We start from the raw sequence: 15,377 nt of genomic DNA, 5'->3' as shown, positions 1-15,377 counted from the left end.
TTGAAATCATAAACCCAAATTAGACACTTCTAAATTTTATTCATTTATTTTGATTCTTTTTCAATACATATTGACCATACTGACGGCAGTTTAATCTCCCTCCAGTCCTACCCTTTCCTGTCATCCCACCTTCTCTCTCCTGAGAGTTCTCTGGCGTTATGGACTTAGAAATGTGTCTACATTTTAAGGGAATTTATTGTAATGACTTGCAGTCTATAGTCCAACTAACACAAAAATGGGCAGCTGTGATATAGTAGTTGCTCAGTCCCACAAAGCTAGTTATTTCACTTGGTCTTCTGTGTAAGCTGGAATCCTGAAGAAGTGGGTCCCAACAGATGTGCTGGTAAGTGCATGCAAGCAGAAGAGTGAATCTTCCTTCTTCCAATGTCCTTATATAGGCCTCCAGCAGAACGTGTGGCCCATATAAAAGGTGTGTACTACCACGCCTGAATCTGGAGCCTTTCAACTAGGCTGCCCTTGAACCCAAAGATCTGCTTGCCTTAGTCTCCTGGGATTAAAAGTGTGAACAACTTGCCTGGACCCAAGCTTTCTATGGTCACTATACCTTAAGATCTCCATGTCAAGATCTGGGTAAAAGCCTGTGTCTTCCAGCCTCAAGTCAAGATCAGGTGTGCCCTCCTGAAGCCATAGGTGGGTCTCAAATTAGTCAGTCATTAGTTGGCTAACACGTTATGTGCCCTTCATTTCTGGATTGTAGTTCTTTCCAGATGTAGTCAAGTTGACAACTAGGAATAGCTATCAAATCCAGACCCACCCCTCATCTATTTCTCTTCTGAAAAGAGTAGGCCTCCCAGGCATATCTACTAAAAACAGACTAATAGGGTACCATAAGACTAGGCACAAACCCTGGCTGGGAAATCCAGTAGGAGAAAAATGGTTCTTAAGGAGTAGATGAAAGAGTCAGAGAAACCTCTATTCCCACTGTTAGGGGGTCCTGCAAAAAATATATCAAGCTAACAATATATCAAATATGCAGAGAGCCTAATGGATGAGGACCATGCAGATTCCACACCAGTCTCTGTGTGCCCCTATGGGCCCTGCTCAGTTGAAGTCTGTAGACCATGTTCCCCCACTATCCTCTACACCTCTGGCTTCCGAATTTCTTCCTCCCCCTCTTCTACATGGTTTCCTGAGGTCTAAGTGGAAGGACCTGATGAAGATCTCCAACTTGGGCTCTCTCTCTACCTAATGTTTGGCTTTGGGTTTCAGTGTCTGCTACCATCAACTATCAGTAATAGCCTCTTTGATGATTTGACTAGACACTGATTTATAAATATACAAAATATCATTAAGAATTGATTTTTTTTCTATCATAGGTCTCTAGGCTAACCACCCTCCAATTCCTGTTCATCTAGAAAATGAACTGCATAGACTCCCTATTGTGGTGTGGGTTTCAAATTAGACAGTCATTAGTCGGCTAACAAGTTCTGTGCCCTCAATGCCCCTGTATGTATTGCAGGTAAGGCAGATTAGAGATTAAAGCCATCTCTGGAAGGCTCGAATGATTCCAGAGGATGGCTGGTTCTGGTTTTGAATCCTTTTTTACTTGGATTCTTTACTAGGGTAACCCTAGAATCCCAAGAGTTTCTACTGGACTGGGTTTCCACCCTCCTTCCTCCCTGACAAATGTGCTCTAGTTCAAGCTGTCTCTCCCAGTACTCCATCCCTCCACCCTGCCTCCCCCCACCCAATCCCTTCTAGCCTATTCCCACCTGCCACAAATTCTATTTCTCCTTCCCAGGAGATCCATGTTCCACCCCCTTAGTCCCCTCCTTGTTACTTAGCCTTTCTGGGTCTGTAAACACTTCCTTTTATAAGTTGTCTCCATCATGGTGTCTTTCTTTATCACTGCAATAGAACAATAAGTAAGACTGAAAATTCAAACCCAAATCTCCTGTCCCCCTCCTCCAAACATCTCCCAATAGCGTCCCCGACCTTATTTGTGGTTCTTCCTTACAAAAAGTAGTAACCCACTGAGTCTAACGACTGTTGTTGCTCATCAGAGTGGGGCCATCCACTGTCGACTAAAGGTTATATGCAATGTCTACAAAGAAAATGTCTTCCAGCCCAGCAGTAGCCATCAGCTACTGAGTTATGGGTGGAAGCTTAAAAGCCTCTCTCCCATCCCTGTGCGGATGTTGATTGTCTTGATCCTTTGCAGGTCTTTTTCAGATAAACCTAGCAGCAGTGCATTCAAGAGTGCAGGAGTCGTGTCACATCTAGATGACAGCATTGCTCCATCTTCCCCTACAGACACTCTTCTACAGTGTCCCTGAGCATTTTGGGGTTGATACAAACGTCTCATAGGGCTTCAGCACTTTCAGTAGTTGTGGGTCTCTGCATTGACTATTGAACTCTGTGAAAAACACTTCTCTGACCAAGGTTGAGTGTAGCACTAATCTATAGGTATAAACATAAACATTTAGAGCTCAGTTTGAACACCATAGCTATTAAGCAAAATAACTACTGTAGGTTACTGCCTGGGGCCCATGACCTGGCTTGCTATAAGGTTTTGGCTACATTTGGAGAATCAGACAAAAATTCCTACTGTAGAGGAATGGTTTATTTCCCCTCATAACCATAAGTGTCATCGTGTTATAGCTGTTGGAACATTTTACCTGGGGGATCAGTATTGTAACTTGCAAGGTCCATATATGGCTAAATCTATTGATGACTCTCCTTCCTCATTGGCCCGCATATTACCTTCTGCCCCTGTGAAAGGAACTAAGCAGGGAGCAAGTTTCTGTCCTTCGGTTCCAGGTTGATTTCTATATGGTCTGAAATCATGCTATGTGTTGTCTTCTAAAAAATGTTGTCACCATATTTAATTGACTCAGTATTTTATATTGTGTATAATTGCTAATTTCATTTCTCCTCATTTTATGGTTTGCATGACTGCTTGGCTTTTATTTCTTTTTCCTTCCCCAACCCCTTTACTTTTGAGTACCTCTGACTTTTTACTTAATGTGTGGTTCTTATCTGTGAAATTCCATCAGCATCCATGTCTTTGTTCACCATTTCCTGGTTGAAGATCACACAGTTCCCAGACAGTCAAGGTCCAATGTCTGCGATTTAAGAACACAGTGCCACTACACTCATGACTCTTGGATCACTAGCATGAACAGCATCTGCAGGCCCTTGTGAAATACAGAATTCTGGTCCCTATTTGGAGGTGTCAGATCTACATCAGCATGTTGGCAAGATTATAAGATGATGTTTACACTTACAATGTTTGAAAAATAGCATTTTACCTAATTCTGTAGATGGGCATTCCCACAAATTATCAACTCAAATACTCTCGTTAATTATTTAGTTCTTGGTCATTTATTACTCTGATGACTGTTTATCAGATATACTCCTGTCATCATCATTACCCTCAGATCTAAGGCAATGAAGAAAACAAAACAAGTAAGCAGAAGACCCCTTGCCTTCTTGAATATTTTATCTAGAGCAGGGAGAAAGATGAAGTTGCAAAATATAATCAGAACACACTCACACACACATACACACAAAACATACACAGCACACACAACACACACACAACATGCACGTCATACACAACACACACAGAACACACAGAACACACAGAATCACACAAAACACACACAACACACACACATAACACATAGACACACAACACACAAAAACACACATCTACACAGTAGGCTCTGGAGGGAGTGTGTTAGAAAAGATGAAGACATGAACGGGGTAAAAGTGGCTATAAATATGAGGTGGGACACTAAGGAAATGCTTTTTCTTCCTTCCTTGTATATATCAGTGAATATGTCACCTTTGTTAGAAATTATCTTAGTGTTCTTACTTTACCATCGATCCTTGATTGTGTATGTGTGTGTATTATAGCTTTATGTATGTAAGTAAAGCATTCACGGGGGGTCTGGTAGTGACGTTGGTGTCCTTTTCCAGTTCAGCAGTTGAGACAGAGTCTCTTGCTAAAGCCAGAGCTCAAGTGATCCTGGTTAGTCCAATTATCAAGCTTGCCTCTGAGGTATTCTTGCTCTAGCTCCTGTGTGTTTAAATTACAGGTGGCCATCACTGTTGCCTAGGTTTTATGAATTTTGGTTATGACTGGCCCTTGAATTTGCAAAGCAAACATTGTTTCTCTTTCCAAGACCTGATTTTAAAACTCAAAAGTTTTGGCCTTTTAAGCAAAAAATGAAAGATCCTTTATTATCTGTGAGTTTTCCCTCTATAATCTTCAAGGGCAGAAAAATAGGATGTGAATCAAGAAAATAAACAAAACTTTCACTTCATTAAATTTTATTTTAATATTTTGTATATTTAGGGCTTGTGTCATGTATACTAAAAGCATACTACTTTGCTGCCAAGGACTCAGAAAGGTGATATAAGTTGACTAAGCCTTTATTAGATAGGCAATTCACTAAGGAGTTGTAAGTGTATCACATTTTCCACTTGAAATAGAAAATAAAGAGTGCTACTGTGTCTAGATGCCAATAGCTAGGGAGTGGTTTAAGGAGACTGAATAAAGTGTGTGTGTGTGTGTGTGTGTGTGTGTGTGTGTCAATGCATGGTATTTAATAATGTCTGTCTCTAAAATAAGAGTCATAGCTAGTGAAAACTTTCTATTCTAAAAATAAATGTAAATATTAGCCTCGTAATCTTTTACAGAATAATGTGGTTTTACTGGTTGACAAGTATGTGAAATATATGCAAAATAAGTTAACTATAGCTTTCTATAAATTGTGTGTGGTAATATTTATGTAGATCTCTGTAGATTTTACATTTTTTGTTTTTGTTTTTTCTCATTCAGAGAATTCATCAATAGCCTTAGGCTGCACAGGTCCTTCTACGGTGGCCTGGCTGACCAGCTTTGCGTTAATGAATGGGCTGCAGCTGAAGGGAGGCCCTGCTGGAATGGGGAGGACATAGTGAAAAGGTAAATCCTGGGTACATTGCTTCTCTTCCTTGCTTTCTTCCCTGGAACTGGCATGGATGCTTACTGTTGTTACTTTACAGCACAGATTAGGTTAATCCCTTCCTTTGACTTTCCTGGATAGCTTTGATCTTTCTTTCCATTTCAACTGTGGGTCCACTATGTGCTGTCTGAAGTTCTTTCTTCATTTGCACCTGTCTCCAACATACACAACAGCTCCAACCTTTAAACTGCTGTCTTCTCTCTAGCTGGCTTTATTTATCAAATGTCTTATTTTTTTAACTTTATGATTATTAGGTTGCGAGTAACTTAGGTGAAACCTGAATACTCATGCAAAGATTAGAGAGGGGGTAGGTGGAGGGAGGGAAGGGGAGGAAAGAGTATTTCTAAAGCATAAAATAAATTACACTTTCATTCAATTATCCATGGTTAGGATTTGAATTCGTTGAAAGTTTTGTTTGACTCTGTGAAAATTCACCTTTTTGTGAAAGGAATGTCTTATTCTTTTTTTAAAAATTGGATATATTTTATTTACATTTTAAATGTTATAAATGTTTCCTGCCTTCCCAGCCATAAGCCCCCTATCCCATCCTCCTCCCCTTCTCCTATAAGGGTGTTCCCCCTCCCCAACCAACCCCTTCTTCCACCCCCCTGACAGTCCTGTACACTGAGAGTCCAGTCTTGGCAGGACCAAGGGCTTCTCCTCCCATTGGTGCCCAACAAGGCCATCCTGTGCTACATATGCAGCTGGAGCCATTAGGTAGTGGCCTGATATAGCTGTCTCCTGAGAGGTTCAGTCAGACCATGTCAAATAGAGAGGTGGATGCTAGCAGCAAACCATGGAACTGAGCACAGGGTCCCCATTGGAGGAGTTACAGAAAAGACTGAAGGAGCTGAAGGGGCTTGCAACCCCATAAGAACAACAATGCCAACCAACCAGAGCTCCCAGGAAATTTCACTTTATCTTTAGCGGTCTGATAGAAAGAAAGACAGTGTGGCTACTCTTTCACATGCCTACTCCATCTGGTGACTCATGGCTTAGCTTCACCACAATGGCAAGTTCACTTAAAGTATCATGTAGTGAATTGTCACTCTGACAAATGCATATGACAGTACACTTTCAATACAGATGTCTGTCATAATGTTTTTTTAAAATTCTAGGTGATCATATTCATTATACTTAGAAGCTATATACTCTTATGTTATGGTTAATTAATACATCTCAGAGATTAAGAGCATTCAAAGAAAATGATTTAGGAGATAAAAATGTAAATTGAAGTATAAAGTTTTGGTGATCTGACTAGAATATCTTTCATTATGCTCTTTGAGTCTTGGACTGTATTTTAAATTTTTTATTTTACACGTACTGAGAGCAGTCATAATATGCAATTGAATGGATAAAGTAGTTCTGTCCATATTTTTCTTTCTACATTCTACAATTAATCTCGACTTTGAATTATAACTTTCCTTTGCACATTATTTAAATTGAAGTGAAGTCTTCTGTTGGAAATATTTCTAAGGAATATGAATAAGAATATCATGATGTCAAATGAAAGATTAAGCATTTAATGCCAGTTTATTTACTGTATTATATTGTGTTAAACCGTGTTATCCAAATGTCCATCTGTAAGCATTCATAAACATTTGTGTTCAATTTGTGTAAGTCTCCTGTCTCTTCCTTGAGGTTTGTGTGCTAGGAGAAAGAGAGAATGACTTAAAAGATTTCGGATAGAAAATCTCCTTCAAGTCACATAACACATAACACAATTTCTTTCTTTCTTTTTTTTTTCTTTTTTTCTTTTTTTTGGAGCTGGGGACTGAACCCAGGGCCTTGCGCTTGCTAGGCAAGTGCTCTACCACTGAGCTAAATCCCCAACCCCCACAATTTCTTTCTTTAATGTAATCTTTAACACCCCATGCATCTGAATTTGGAAGGCACATCTTTAGGTAGAGTTTTCCATGAAAGGTGTCTACATTTCCAGAGCAAAGTCATTCTGAGTCTTCAATATACTCTACCCTTCCTTCCCCATCCTGGTAAGGTTTGCTGTTTACTAACAGGGCCAAGTACGGAAACTCCATCTCTGGAGAACAAATTTCACTTTGCCAGTATCTTCCTGAAATAATTATACAAATTATTGTCTCAGTAGATGCCTTCGTCTTCCTTCTGGGTATTTGTTTGCCCGTCATGGCTCTGGAGACGTTTCCTGTGACTGCTGGTGGAATGAGCCAACACGTTCACTGCGCCCAACATCTACTCTTAGTGGACGTGTCTCAGTCGTGACTACTTTGAGGCAATGAAGAAAGAAATCTAAGCATTGAGTCGTTTACTTCTCCAAACATTTTTGTCTCTGTGGGAAATTTCATGGGTACCTTATCTTTTTATATGCTCGATTTATATTGTATTTTCAATTATGATTCAACCAGTTATTGAGGTAGGTTTAGAACAAGATCACTTTTGTCAATGCAAGCACAACGGTAAAATCTAGGTATCTATATAATCTAGCTGATTGCTTAGGCTGTGTTTAGTGTTTCATCCCTCTCTTGTGAAAGTAAAACTTCATGTGATAAGAAGTGCTATTATTAATAGTTTTACATTTCTAATTCAGGTTTTAGGAGTTTTGTGACATGTTTGTCAAAGCACAGATAGATGTGTAATATTATTGAACTGCTGAATTTACATAATAGTATTTCTATAAAATACTGAGTCCAGAAAACTGCTATGATATCAATTTTTAATTTTTTTTTGTCAGAAAACAAAATATAGCAAGATTCGCAGTGGAGAGCTGTACGCAGCCATTGCATGAAGCATTCGTTTTAGAGACATAACCTTAGTTAAAACAAATAATGCCATTCAATTTTGGGAAAACTAATACCAAGTGAATGTGTGTCCCATTTAGCGGTGAAGACTATTATCCTTCTTATGGTAGGCTATAATACCCATTGCATCCATCCTGGGAAATTATGCCAAACACATCAACACATTGAATTGCTTGCCAGGATTGATTTTATCACTCATTATAAGACTGGAGTGATTATTTTGGCGGCGTTCCGTCTCCTGAAGGCATTTGTTAGGAGGTGACTGATAAGATTATTTATGTGCACAGCTGTGGAGAATCTAGAGACTGATTCTGTATCGTTCGAGTCTGTGAAATTGGGTGCTTGTGAATGTAAGAGAAAAATGGCTGAAATATCTGTAGTGTAAGGAGAGTTACGTCTAAAAAAAAAAGTCTATTTTAATTCCGGTAATTTTAAAGAGAGCCTTTGTGCCTTATACTCTAGTAGAACACCGAGTTCAATGGGTCAAGTTCTTGATTGCAGATGAAAATGAGCTACTGCTGCAATCTATGTGATCTGCATCCCAGAAGGTCCATCTTATCTACCGCACTCCTTAGTTACCGCGAGATAAAATTGTTCTCTGGGAGGCGTGCTAGTCCCTACTCTGTTCTCAGTTATCTGTAATTGTAATTGATTGTTCAATGATTTCTCCACTGCCCTCTGGGCAAAGAAGTTTAGATGACAGTCCCTTAATTAGCACAGCTTGCATCCCCCCTTGCTATTAAGAGAAAAAAGATCTAGTAACTCTCCCTCGATATACAGGAATTCATGATCTCTACATTAGCCCTTGAAACAGCCAGGAGCTGTTAACTACCCTAGTAAAATTAATAAGCCACATCATCTCTACTTCATCTTTATTTAGTTAATGTTTCCTAATGCTTCTGGCTTGTGGCATAATCCAGTGGGTTTTTATTTTTTTCTCTCTAGTCCTTATGATAAGGTGACCATTTTTTAAGTGATTATGACTGAGTTTTAAAATCAAGTAAAAATAGACCAAATGTTAGCAGTCTTTTAATATTATACTTAATGTAGTTTCATTTCCTATTTCAAGTAGAACTTTTTTCTCAGCAGTTACTGTCTAACTTATTTCCCCTCACTTTTACCTATCACCTAATAGGAAATCAATTTTTGCTTTCAGTGTTTCTTTCTGATTCTACAGTGCTTAATTATATTAGATATATTATTTACAAAAAGGAGTAGTCTAGCTCTCACATTAGGACCTTCATTAGAAGACAATCGAGTCTCAACTGCTTTGGATGTATTCGTGTAATAACCATTCGCTTTCCCTGCATACTATGCAGAATGCAGTGTTCCTGTGATTTGAACACCCATCTGATTTCAGTTGCTGTCCACAGTGTATGATGCATATCCAGTGAGGTTTGCAAATGATGTCAAAATCCTCTTTTCCTTTTAAAACGTTTTTTAACACTTTTAAAAATTGTAAAATTTAAAACCTTTTTAAAATTTACAACTTTTTAAAGAAGGTTGCAAATAAAAAAAGATCACACATGTAAATAACCAGAACAAAAACTGTACAAATCAGTGATCCAGAGTTAGAACAGCCATTTATTTACAGAGGGAGGTTATATGTTTCACCATGGAATATATTTTATGAACATATTCTTCACCAAAAATGAAAAGCCCATGACAGAGTAAGAAGTAGAAAAAACAATTGAATTTACATCCTCTTTCACAATTTGTATTCATTACCTCCATTCGGTCTTTCCTCAACCCCAACCTTTCCCCTGTCAATGTTTTTACGTCTTACTGCCACAATGTCATTGGTTGGGAACTAGAGGGTGTTCAAATTGTGATTAGCCAGCTTATTCATCTCAGAAATCTACTACAGAATATGGAAAGTCCACTGTTAAAAAGAGCGATTTCCAACTAAATTATTTTATCCAAGCAAGTATACATACAACTTTGCCAAGTTCCTACTTTCATCTCATGTTTTAGTAGAGTGCACTCCCTAACTTGTGTGTGAAACCTCTAATCTACTGTGCTCCCTATGAAGCCTTTTGTGTCATATATCACATCTTCTTTCTTTTAGAGTATAGCCTTTGTATTAATAGGAAGGTTGAAAATGATTAGTATCATTGAGCATATATATATATATATATATATATATATATATATATATATGAGTGATTTTTTTCTGAAGATAAAAGAACTATGGGTAAATTAAATCCATAAGTCAGTGGTTCTCAAACTTTCTAATTTTCTAACTCTTTTAATACTGTTCCTCCTGTTCTGGTGACCCCCAAACCGAAAAACTGTTTTCATTGTGTCTTCATGACTATAACTTTGCTACTGGTATGAATCATATATAAATATCTATATTTTCCAGTGATCTGATGTGCCCCTTTGAAAGATTGTTTGACTCTCAAGAAGAGTATGACCCACAGGTTCATAGAAAACCACTGTCATAAGTAGGACTGAACACTGGGATTTGGACAGTGGGAAGTACTGATGTTAGGCTGTTGCTAGTAGGCTCCTAAGTGAAGCTCAACACCTGACAGTGTAGAAGAGGGATGGACCTGAAAATCACCTCCCTGCATCTGTTCTGGGTACTCTTTTCTGTTTTTTGTTTATTTGCTTGGTTTTTTTTTTGTTGTTTTTTTGTTTTTTTGTTTTTTGTTTTTTGTTTTTTTGTTTTTGACTTAGCAGTAGGGTCATGAGTATCTCACGGGAGTGTACTCCATTGACAGTGTAAAACCAAAGTTCGGAGAGCTAGTCTAATCTCAAATGTGTTGGTTAAATGTGTAGGCAGAATCATCCTAATGAAGGGATATAGTGTTGGGGATGTATAAAAATGCACAGCTCGTACTAAGTCTGAATTCTATGCTGGAAAGGTGGCTCAGCGGTTAAGCGTAATTGCTATTTCTCAGGGGACACAGGTTCAGTTCCCTGAATCCACATGATATCTCTCAACCCTCTGTAACTCAAGATCTAAAGAATCTAAGATCTTTTTCTGGATTCCAAGGTTTACTAAGTATACATGTATATGTACATGAAAGCAAATGTTTTACAAATACAGTATGAAAAAATATCTGAAAAATTTACAATTTTAGAATGCTTTGTAAGGGAATAACTGAGACACACCTGTCCTCAAATGATGGAAATGAAACCTCTGGCTGTGTGTAGATTCATCACATGCCAACCTACATGTTGAGTATGTATGTAGGTGTGGCTGATGCATGGTACTTATAACAAATATGGAATGAATTTCCAGTATTCTCAGCTGTAGACTATCCTGCACAGCAGCCAGCTGTGAGCTGCCTCATTGTTGGATTATTTCTGGCTACCATTTTATTTTTCTTTAAACTGTAGTCTGCAGGCTAGCCATTCCATTATTAGTGTTCATTGAAAGTACTAAGGGAGATGTTAGTGACTTGCTAGCTTCGTAACCAATTGTCTCTAGTTAAGGGGACATCATTATTCTCAGAGAGTTGCACTTTGCAAGTTGAAAATATAAACCACAGAACTAAATCCACTAGAGAGCTATTCTTACCTTGCCACTAAAATAAAATGATGACCAGTTTTGGGTCTTGTAAATCTCTGTTGGTGCCTGAAGGATGTCTGGTTAACGATAAGCAGGGTACGTCCTGCAATGGAAGCATCCAGCCCTACGAAATATTTGAAAATCTGAAATTCATTCAGTATGTTCATCCATACTCTTGCCCAATAAGTCCTGGTTGAATCTGGGAGACATATAGTGGGCTTGAGCAACTTCTGGACCGTGTGTCAACCATGAGTTGTACTAATTTTTCAAAAAGTGCTTCTAACTCCTCATATATACTTGGGAGGTTCAGGGCTGGGAGATTTTAGTGTAGACTAAAATGAGAGAGAAGAAGGAAAAAATACTTTCCATGACCAATAAACCTAAGATTATTTTAATTGATGGCTCTTGGCTGACAGGAAATAAAAGCTGTAACTGGGGGGCCTTAGGGTGCTCATTACTGGATGAGTTATATCTTGAATCAGAAGGATCCTGTTTAGAAACATCAACATATGTGGAGTAGTTTATGAATTAGTAAAAACAGAAATAGGGGTTGAACAGATGCCACAGTAGTTTGTAATGTGTGCTGTTTTTGCAGCAGACTTGAGTTGGAGTTCCAGCACCCATATTAAGCAGTTAAAAGCCCTATGTAATTCCCTACTTCAGGGGCTCTAACTCCCTGTCATTTTTGGCCTCCCTTGGCAACTTAGATACACTTATTCCACAAAGATTCATGTGCATACACATAATTTAATATTTTTTCAAAGTCTAAAAAATTATGGCATATTTATAGGACTGAGGTAAAAGGTGATTTCTTCCTAAATGCTAAATAGAAGACTATTTCACTATGGATAGAAATAGAGAAAATATTTTTTAAGAGAGTTCCTCAATAATTTCAGCTTGGGGAAAAGAGTGTAAGTTTTTTACCCATGTGTACTAACTAACTTTGTGTGTCAACTTGACACAAGCTGGAGTTATTACAGAAAAGGAGCCTCAGTTGTGGAAATGCCTTCATGAGACCCAGCTACAAGGCATTTTCTTAACTAGTGGTCAAGGTGGGAAGACCCAGACCATTGTGGGTGGTGCTGTCCCTGGGCTGGTGGTCTTGGGTTCTATAAGAAAGCAAGTTGAGCAAGGCAGGGGAAGCAAGCCACTAAGCAACACTCCTCCACGGCCTCTGCATCAGCTCCTGCTTCCTGACCTGCTTGAGTTCCAGTCCTGACTTCCTTTGATGATAAAACAGGAACATGGAAGTTTAAGCTGAATAAACCCTTTCCTCCCCCTACTTGCTTCTTGGTCATGATGTTTGTGCAGGAATAGAAACACTGACTAAGACACCATGTAATGGATCAGTCTTCTCAAGACAGAGCCAATGTTAAAAAACAAAGACTGTTTCAGAGACAAAAGGAAAAATAATTAGTCCTCCTAAAGAATAGTATGGGAATCATTGGCTGGGCATATTGTTGACTGTGATGCCATTGGCTAGGCATATTGTTAATCATGATGAACTCTCAGTTGACAGGAAATCATGCCCTGAAGCCATGATAAACCTCCATCACAACACCACCCACACCATAGTAACATGACAGTTCTAAGGCTGACATGCATTTTGCTACTTTTCTTCACCCACTGAGGTCCCAAAGAGAATCTGTATTGTGTACAGAATGCCTGGAGCACAATACGGTGAACACCAGCCATCACCCTGTGTCGACTCCGCTTCTCGCATGCTGACATCATACACATCGACTGTTTTTAACTTGTTACATGCTTCTATCAGAGGCTGTGAGTAGAGGAGTGTTAGAAAAAGAAGCAAGATAAGAGTTCACCGAAATATAAAGCTAACGGGCCTTTTCCCATCTAGGGGGCACAGAAGTTGCTCTCTCTGGGAGTCTGGTTTGCATCACAGTTCCTCTGACTTGTGACTTTCAGGTTATGTTGTTGAAAACAGCAACAATTGTACAGTGTTCCAGGATGGCAATTCTGCTTTAGTTAGAGCATTTTCACACTCAACCTTCACATTCCCACTGGATTTCTACCCGCAAATTAGTTTCTTTTCAATAAAACAAAAATACTTCTACTCAGACTAGGTCCTATGTTCTCATATTACGGTACATAAATTTATTAGCCAGTGATTTGTTACCTTTTAAAGTAACATACCAGAAGTCATACCAGAAGTATATTGTCATCCGTTTAGATTTTCTCTTCAAATAGGTCCCACTGTAGTCTCATTCAATTTCCCTGCACAACTCATCCATTACATGCACACATGATTGCTAAAGTCCCCAGATCTACTTACTTCTCAGAAGAAATCAGCGAGCTCTTCTAGAAGCTGTTAGAGTTTATAGAATCTGATGGTAAATGATTCCCAGATTAATAAATGCACAATAATAGAATATTGCTCTTTACATATTTTGGTTTGTACAATGTGTGTGGTTTTGTGCTATGTTTTCCTGAAGACTTTATTTTCTGATTACTCTGAAATACTTCTGTTTCTTTGTTTACTTGGGGAGACTCAAGAATACAAATTCTTTTTGTGTTCATATAACCTGCTCTCAAAGTTCCACCTTTAATCAATTTTATATTCAATAAGAGCTGTAGAAGTTGCATGCAATAAATGTTTGAGTGATACGTAAGTAATGTAAGTCTTACATTGTGAAGGAGATGGATCTCACATTTGGAAGAGGATCCTCAAACACATTTCCTCCATACAGAAGAGAGCTTTAAGTAAATAGGAAGCCAGTCATAATTTTAAGAAAGCTACATAGCCATTGTATTCCCCCTGTCTGCAGGAACTAACCCGTGCCTGAATGGGGTATGAAACTATCCATTATTGGTTGCTATTTGATACAGTTTTGAGATCTAGGAAGGTATTCTATATAGTAATGCTTATTGCTAGTCACAAAAACAGAAATATAGATATGGGAGGATATAAGTACATTTATAGGAATTATATGTAAAGTAAATATGAAAGTATCTTTAATTACATACATGGATGAAATGCTGGTTATTTTATTGTTGTAGGGAAATCTAGACATTTAAGAGCATCAAGTGAGTAGAACAACAAAAACTTAAATGAAATATGTTTAACAAATTATTAGCCTTTATTTACCGTGATATATTTAAATGCCGAAACTATTGCTAAGTAGAAGCAGCGTAGGCACGGGATTGAATTGGGGAAAGTCTACTGTACACCATGTTTATCAAATTGGAATATGTATTTCTACACAGGAAAGTGATGTGGTGTGGGTGGAAAGGCCTGTAGCCTGAGAGGCATGGGTGTACAGTCGTGTTGTTAATTAGGGGCTCCTCAAACACAGAACTGACACATGCCCTCTTTCTTTGAAACATTTTGTTATGTACAGGCACACACACATATACTCTCACTTGGACATCAATATATAAATACATCGTACACATATATTTAAAATTGACTATATAAACATGGCTTTGTATGTATATCCACACTATATGTGTATATGTATAGTGTTAGTTTTCTGTTTCTGGAAAAATAACTTTATATTAATCAATGTACAGAAAGAAATGGCTCACCATTTTGGAGATGATTAGGTAAACTGACTTGGGGCTCTGGTGGATGTCTGTGGCTTTGCAGATGTGGCAGACAGAGTAAACACAAAGAGAAAGAAAGGAGGGTCCCACTCTCCATTAAAGGTCATATCCTCTATGACAAGAAGAAATCCTACTAGGCCTTACCTCTTAATGATCCTTGCTCCTTGTAGGACCAAAGTCTAGAGGTTTAGAATTGACTATATGAACTATTGGTGAGTATGTTTCATCCACATTACAGATACAGATTGTTGGTAAGTGCAAGAGTATATTGATGTGGCTATGCATTTACACCATTGCAGGAACTGGCTAGTCTAAGATTCCCAGGGAAGATGAACAAGCTGACAGCCACATTGAGAAGTTATGTTGCAGTCATAAGTCCAAAGGCCTTCAAGAGATGCAATTTCTTAGTTTTCTGGGGACTTTTGTTTTTGTTTCCAAGACTACTACTGAAACAGAACTCTATACTGTGGAGAATAAAATGCTTTAGTCCATGTCTATAAGCTTAATTAATAAATAACCAAAAGTAAAAATAATCTTTTATAC

At 38.3% G+C, this 15,377-nt stretch overlaps 1 protein-coding gene across 1 annotated transcript in view; it reads left to right on the top strand.

Moving 5' to 3' along the window:
* Gpc5 (glypican 5) overlaps positions 1-15,377 on the top strand; it is a 465,019-nt gene that overhangs the window by 321,472 nt on the left and 128,170 nt on the right. Inside the window, exon 5 of the mRNA XM_032917607.1 lies at positions 4,811-4,936. Within this exon, the coding sequence (XP_032773498.1) occupies positions 4,811-4,936 (126 nt within the window). The remainder of the gene's footprint in view (positions 1-4,810; positions 4,937-15,377) is intronic.

The sequence above is a fragment of the Rattus rattus genome, chromosome 12 (assembly GCF_011064425.1).
Source record: "Rattus rattus isolate New Zealand chromosome 12, Rrattus_CSIRO_v1, whole genome shotgun sequence".
NCBI lineage: Eukaryota > Metazoa > Chordata > Mammalia > Rodentia > Muridae > Rattus > Rattus rattus.
This window is presented reverse-complemented; position numbering and strand designations above follow the sequence as displayed.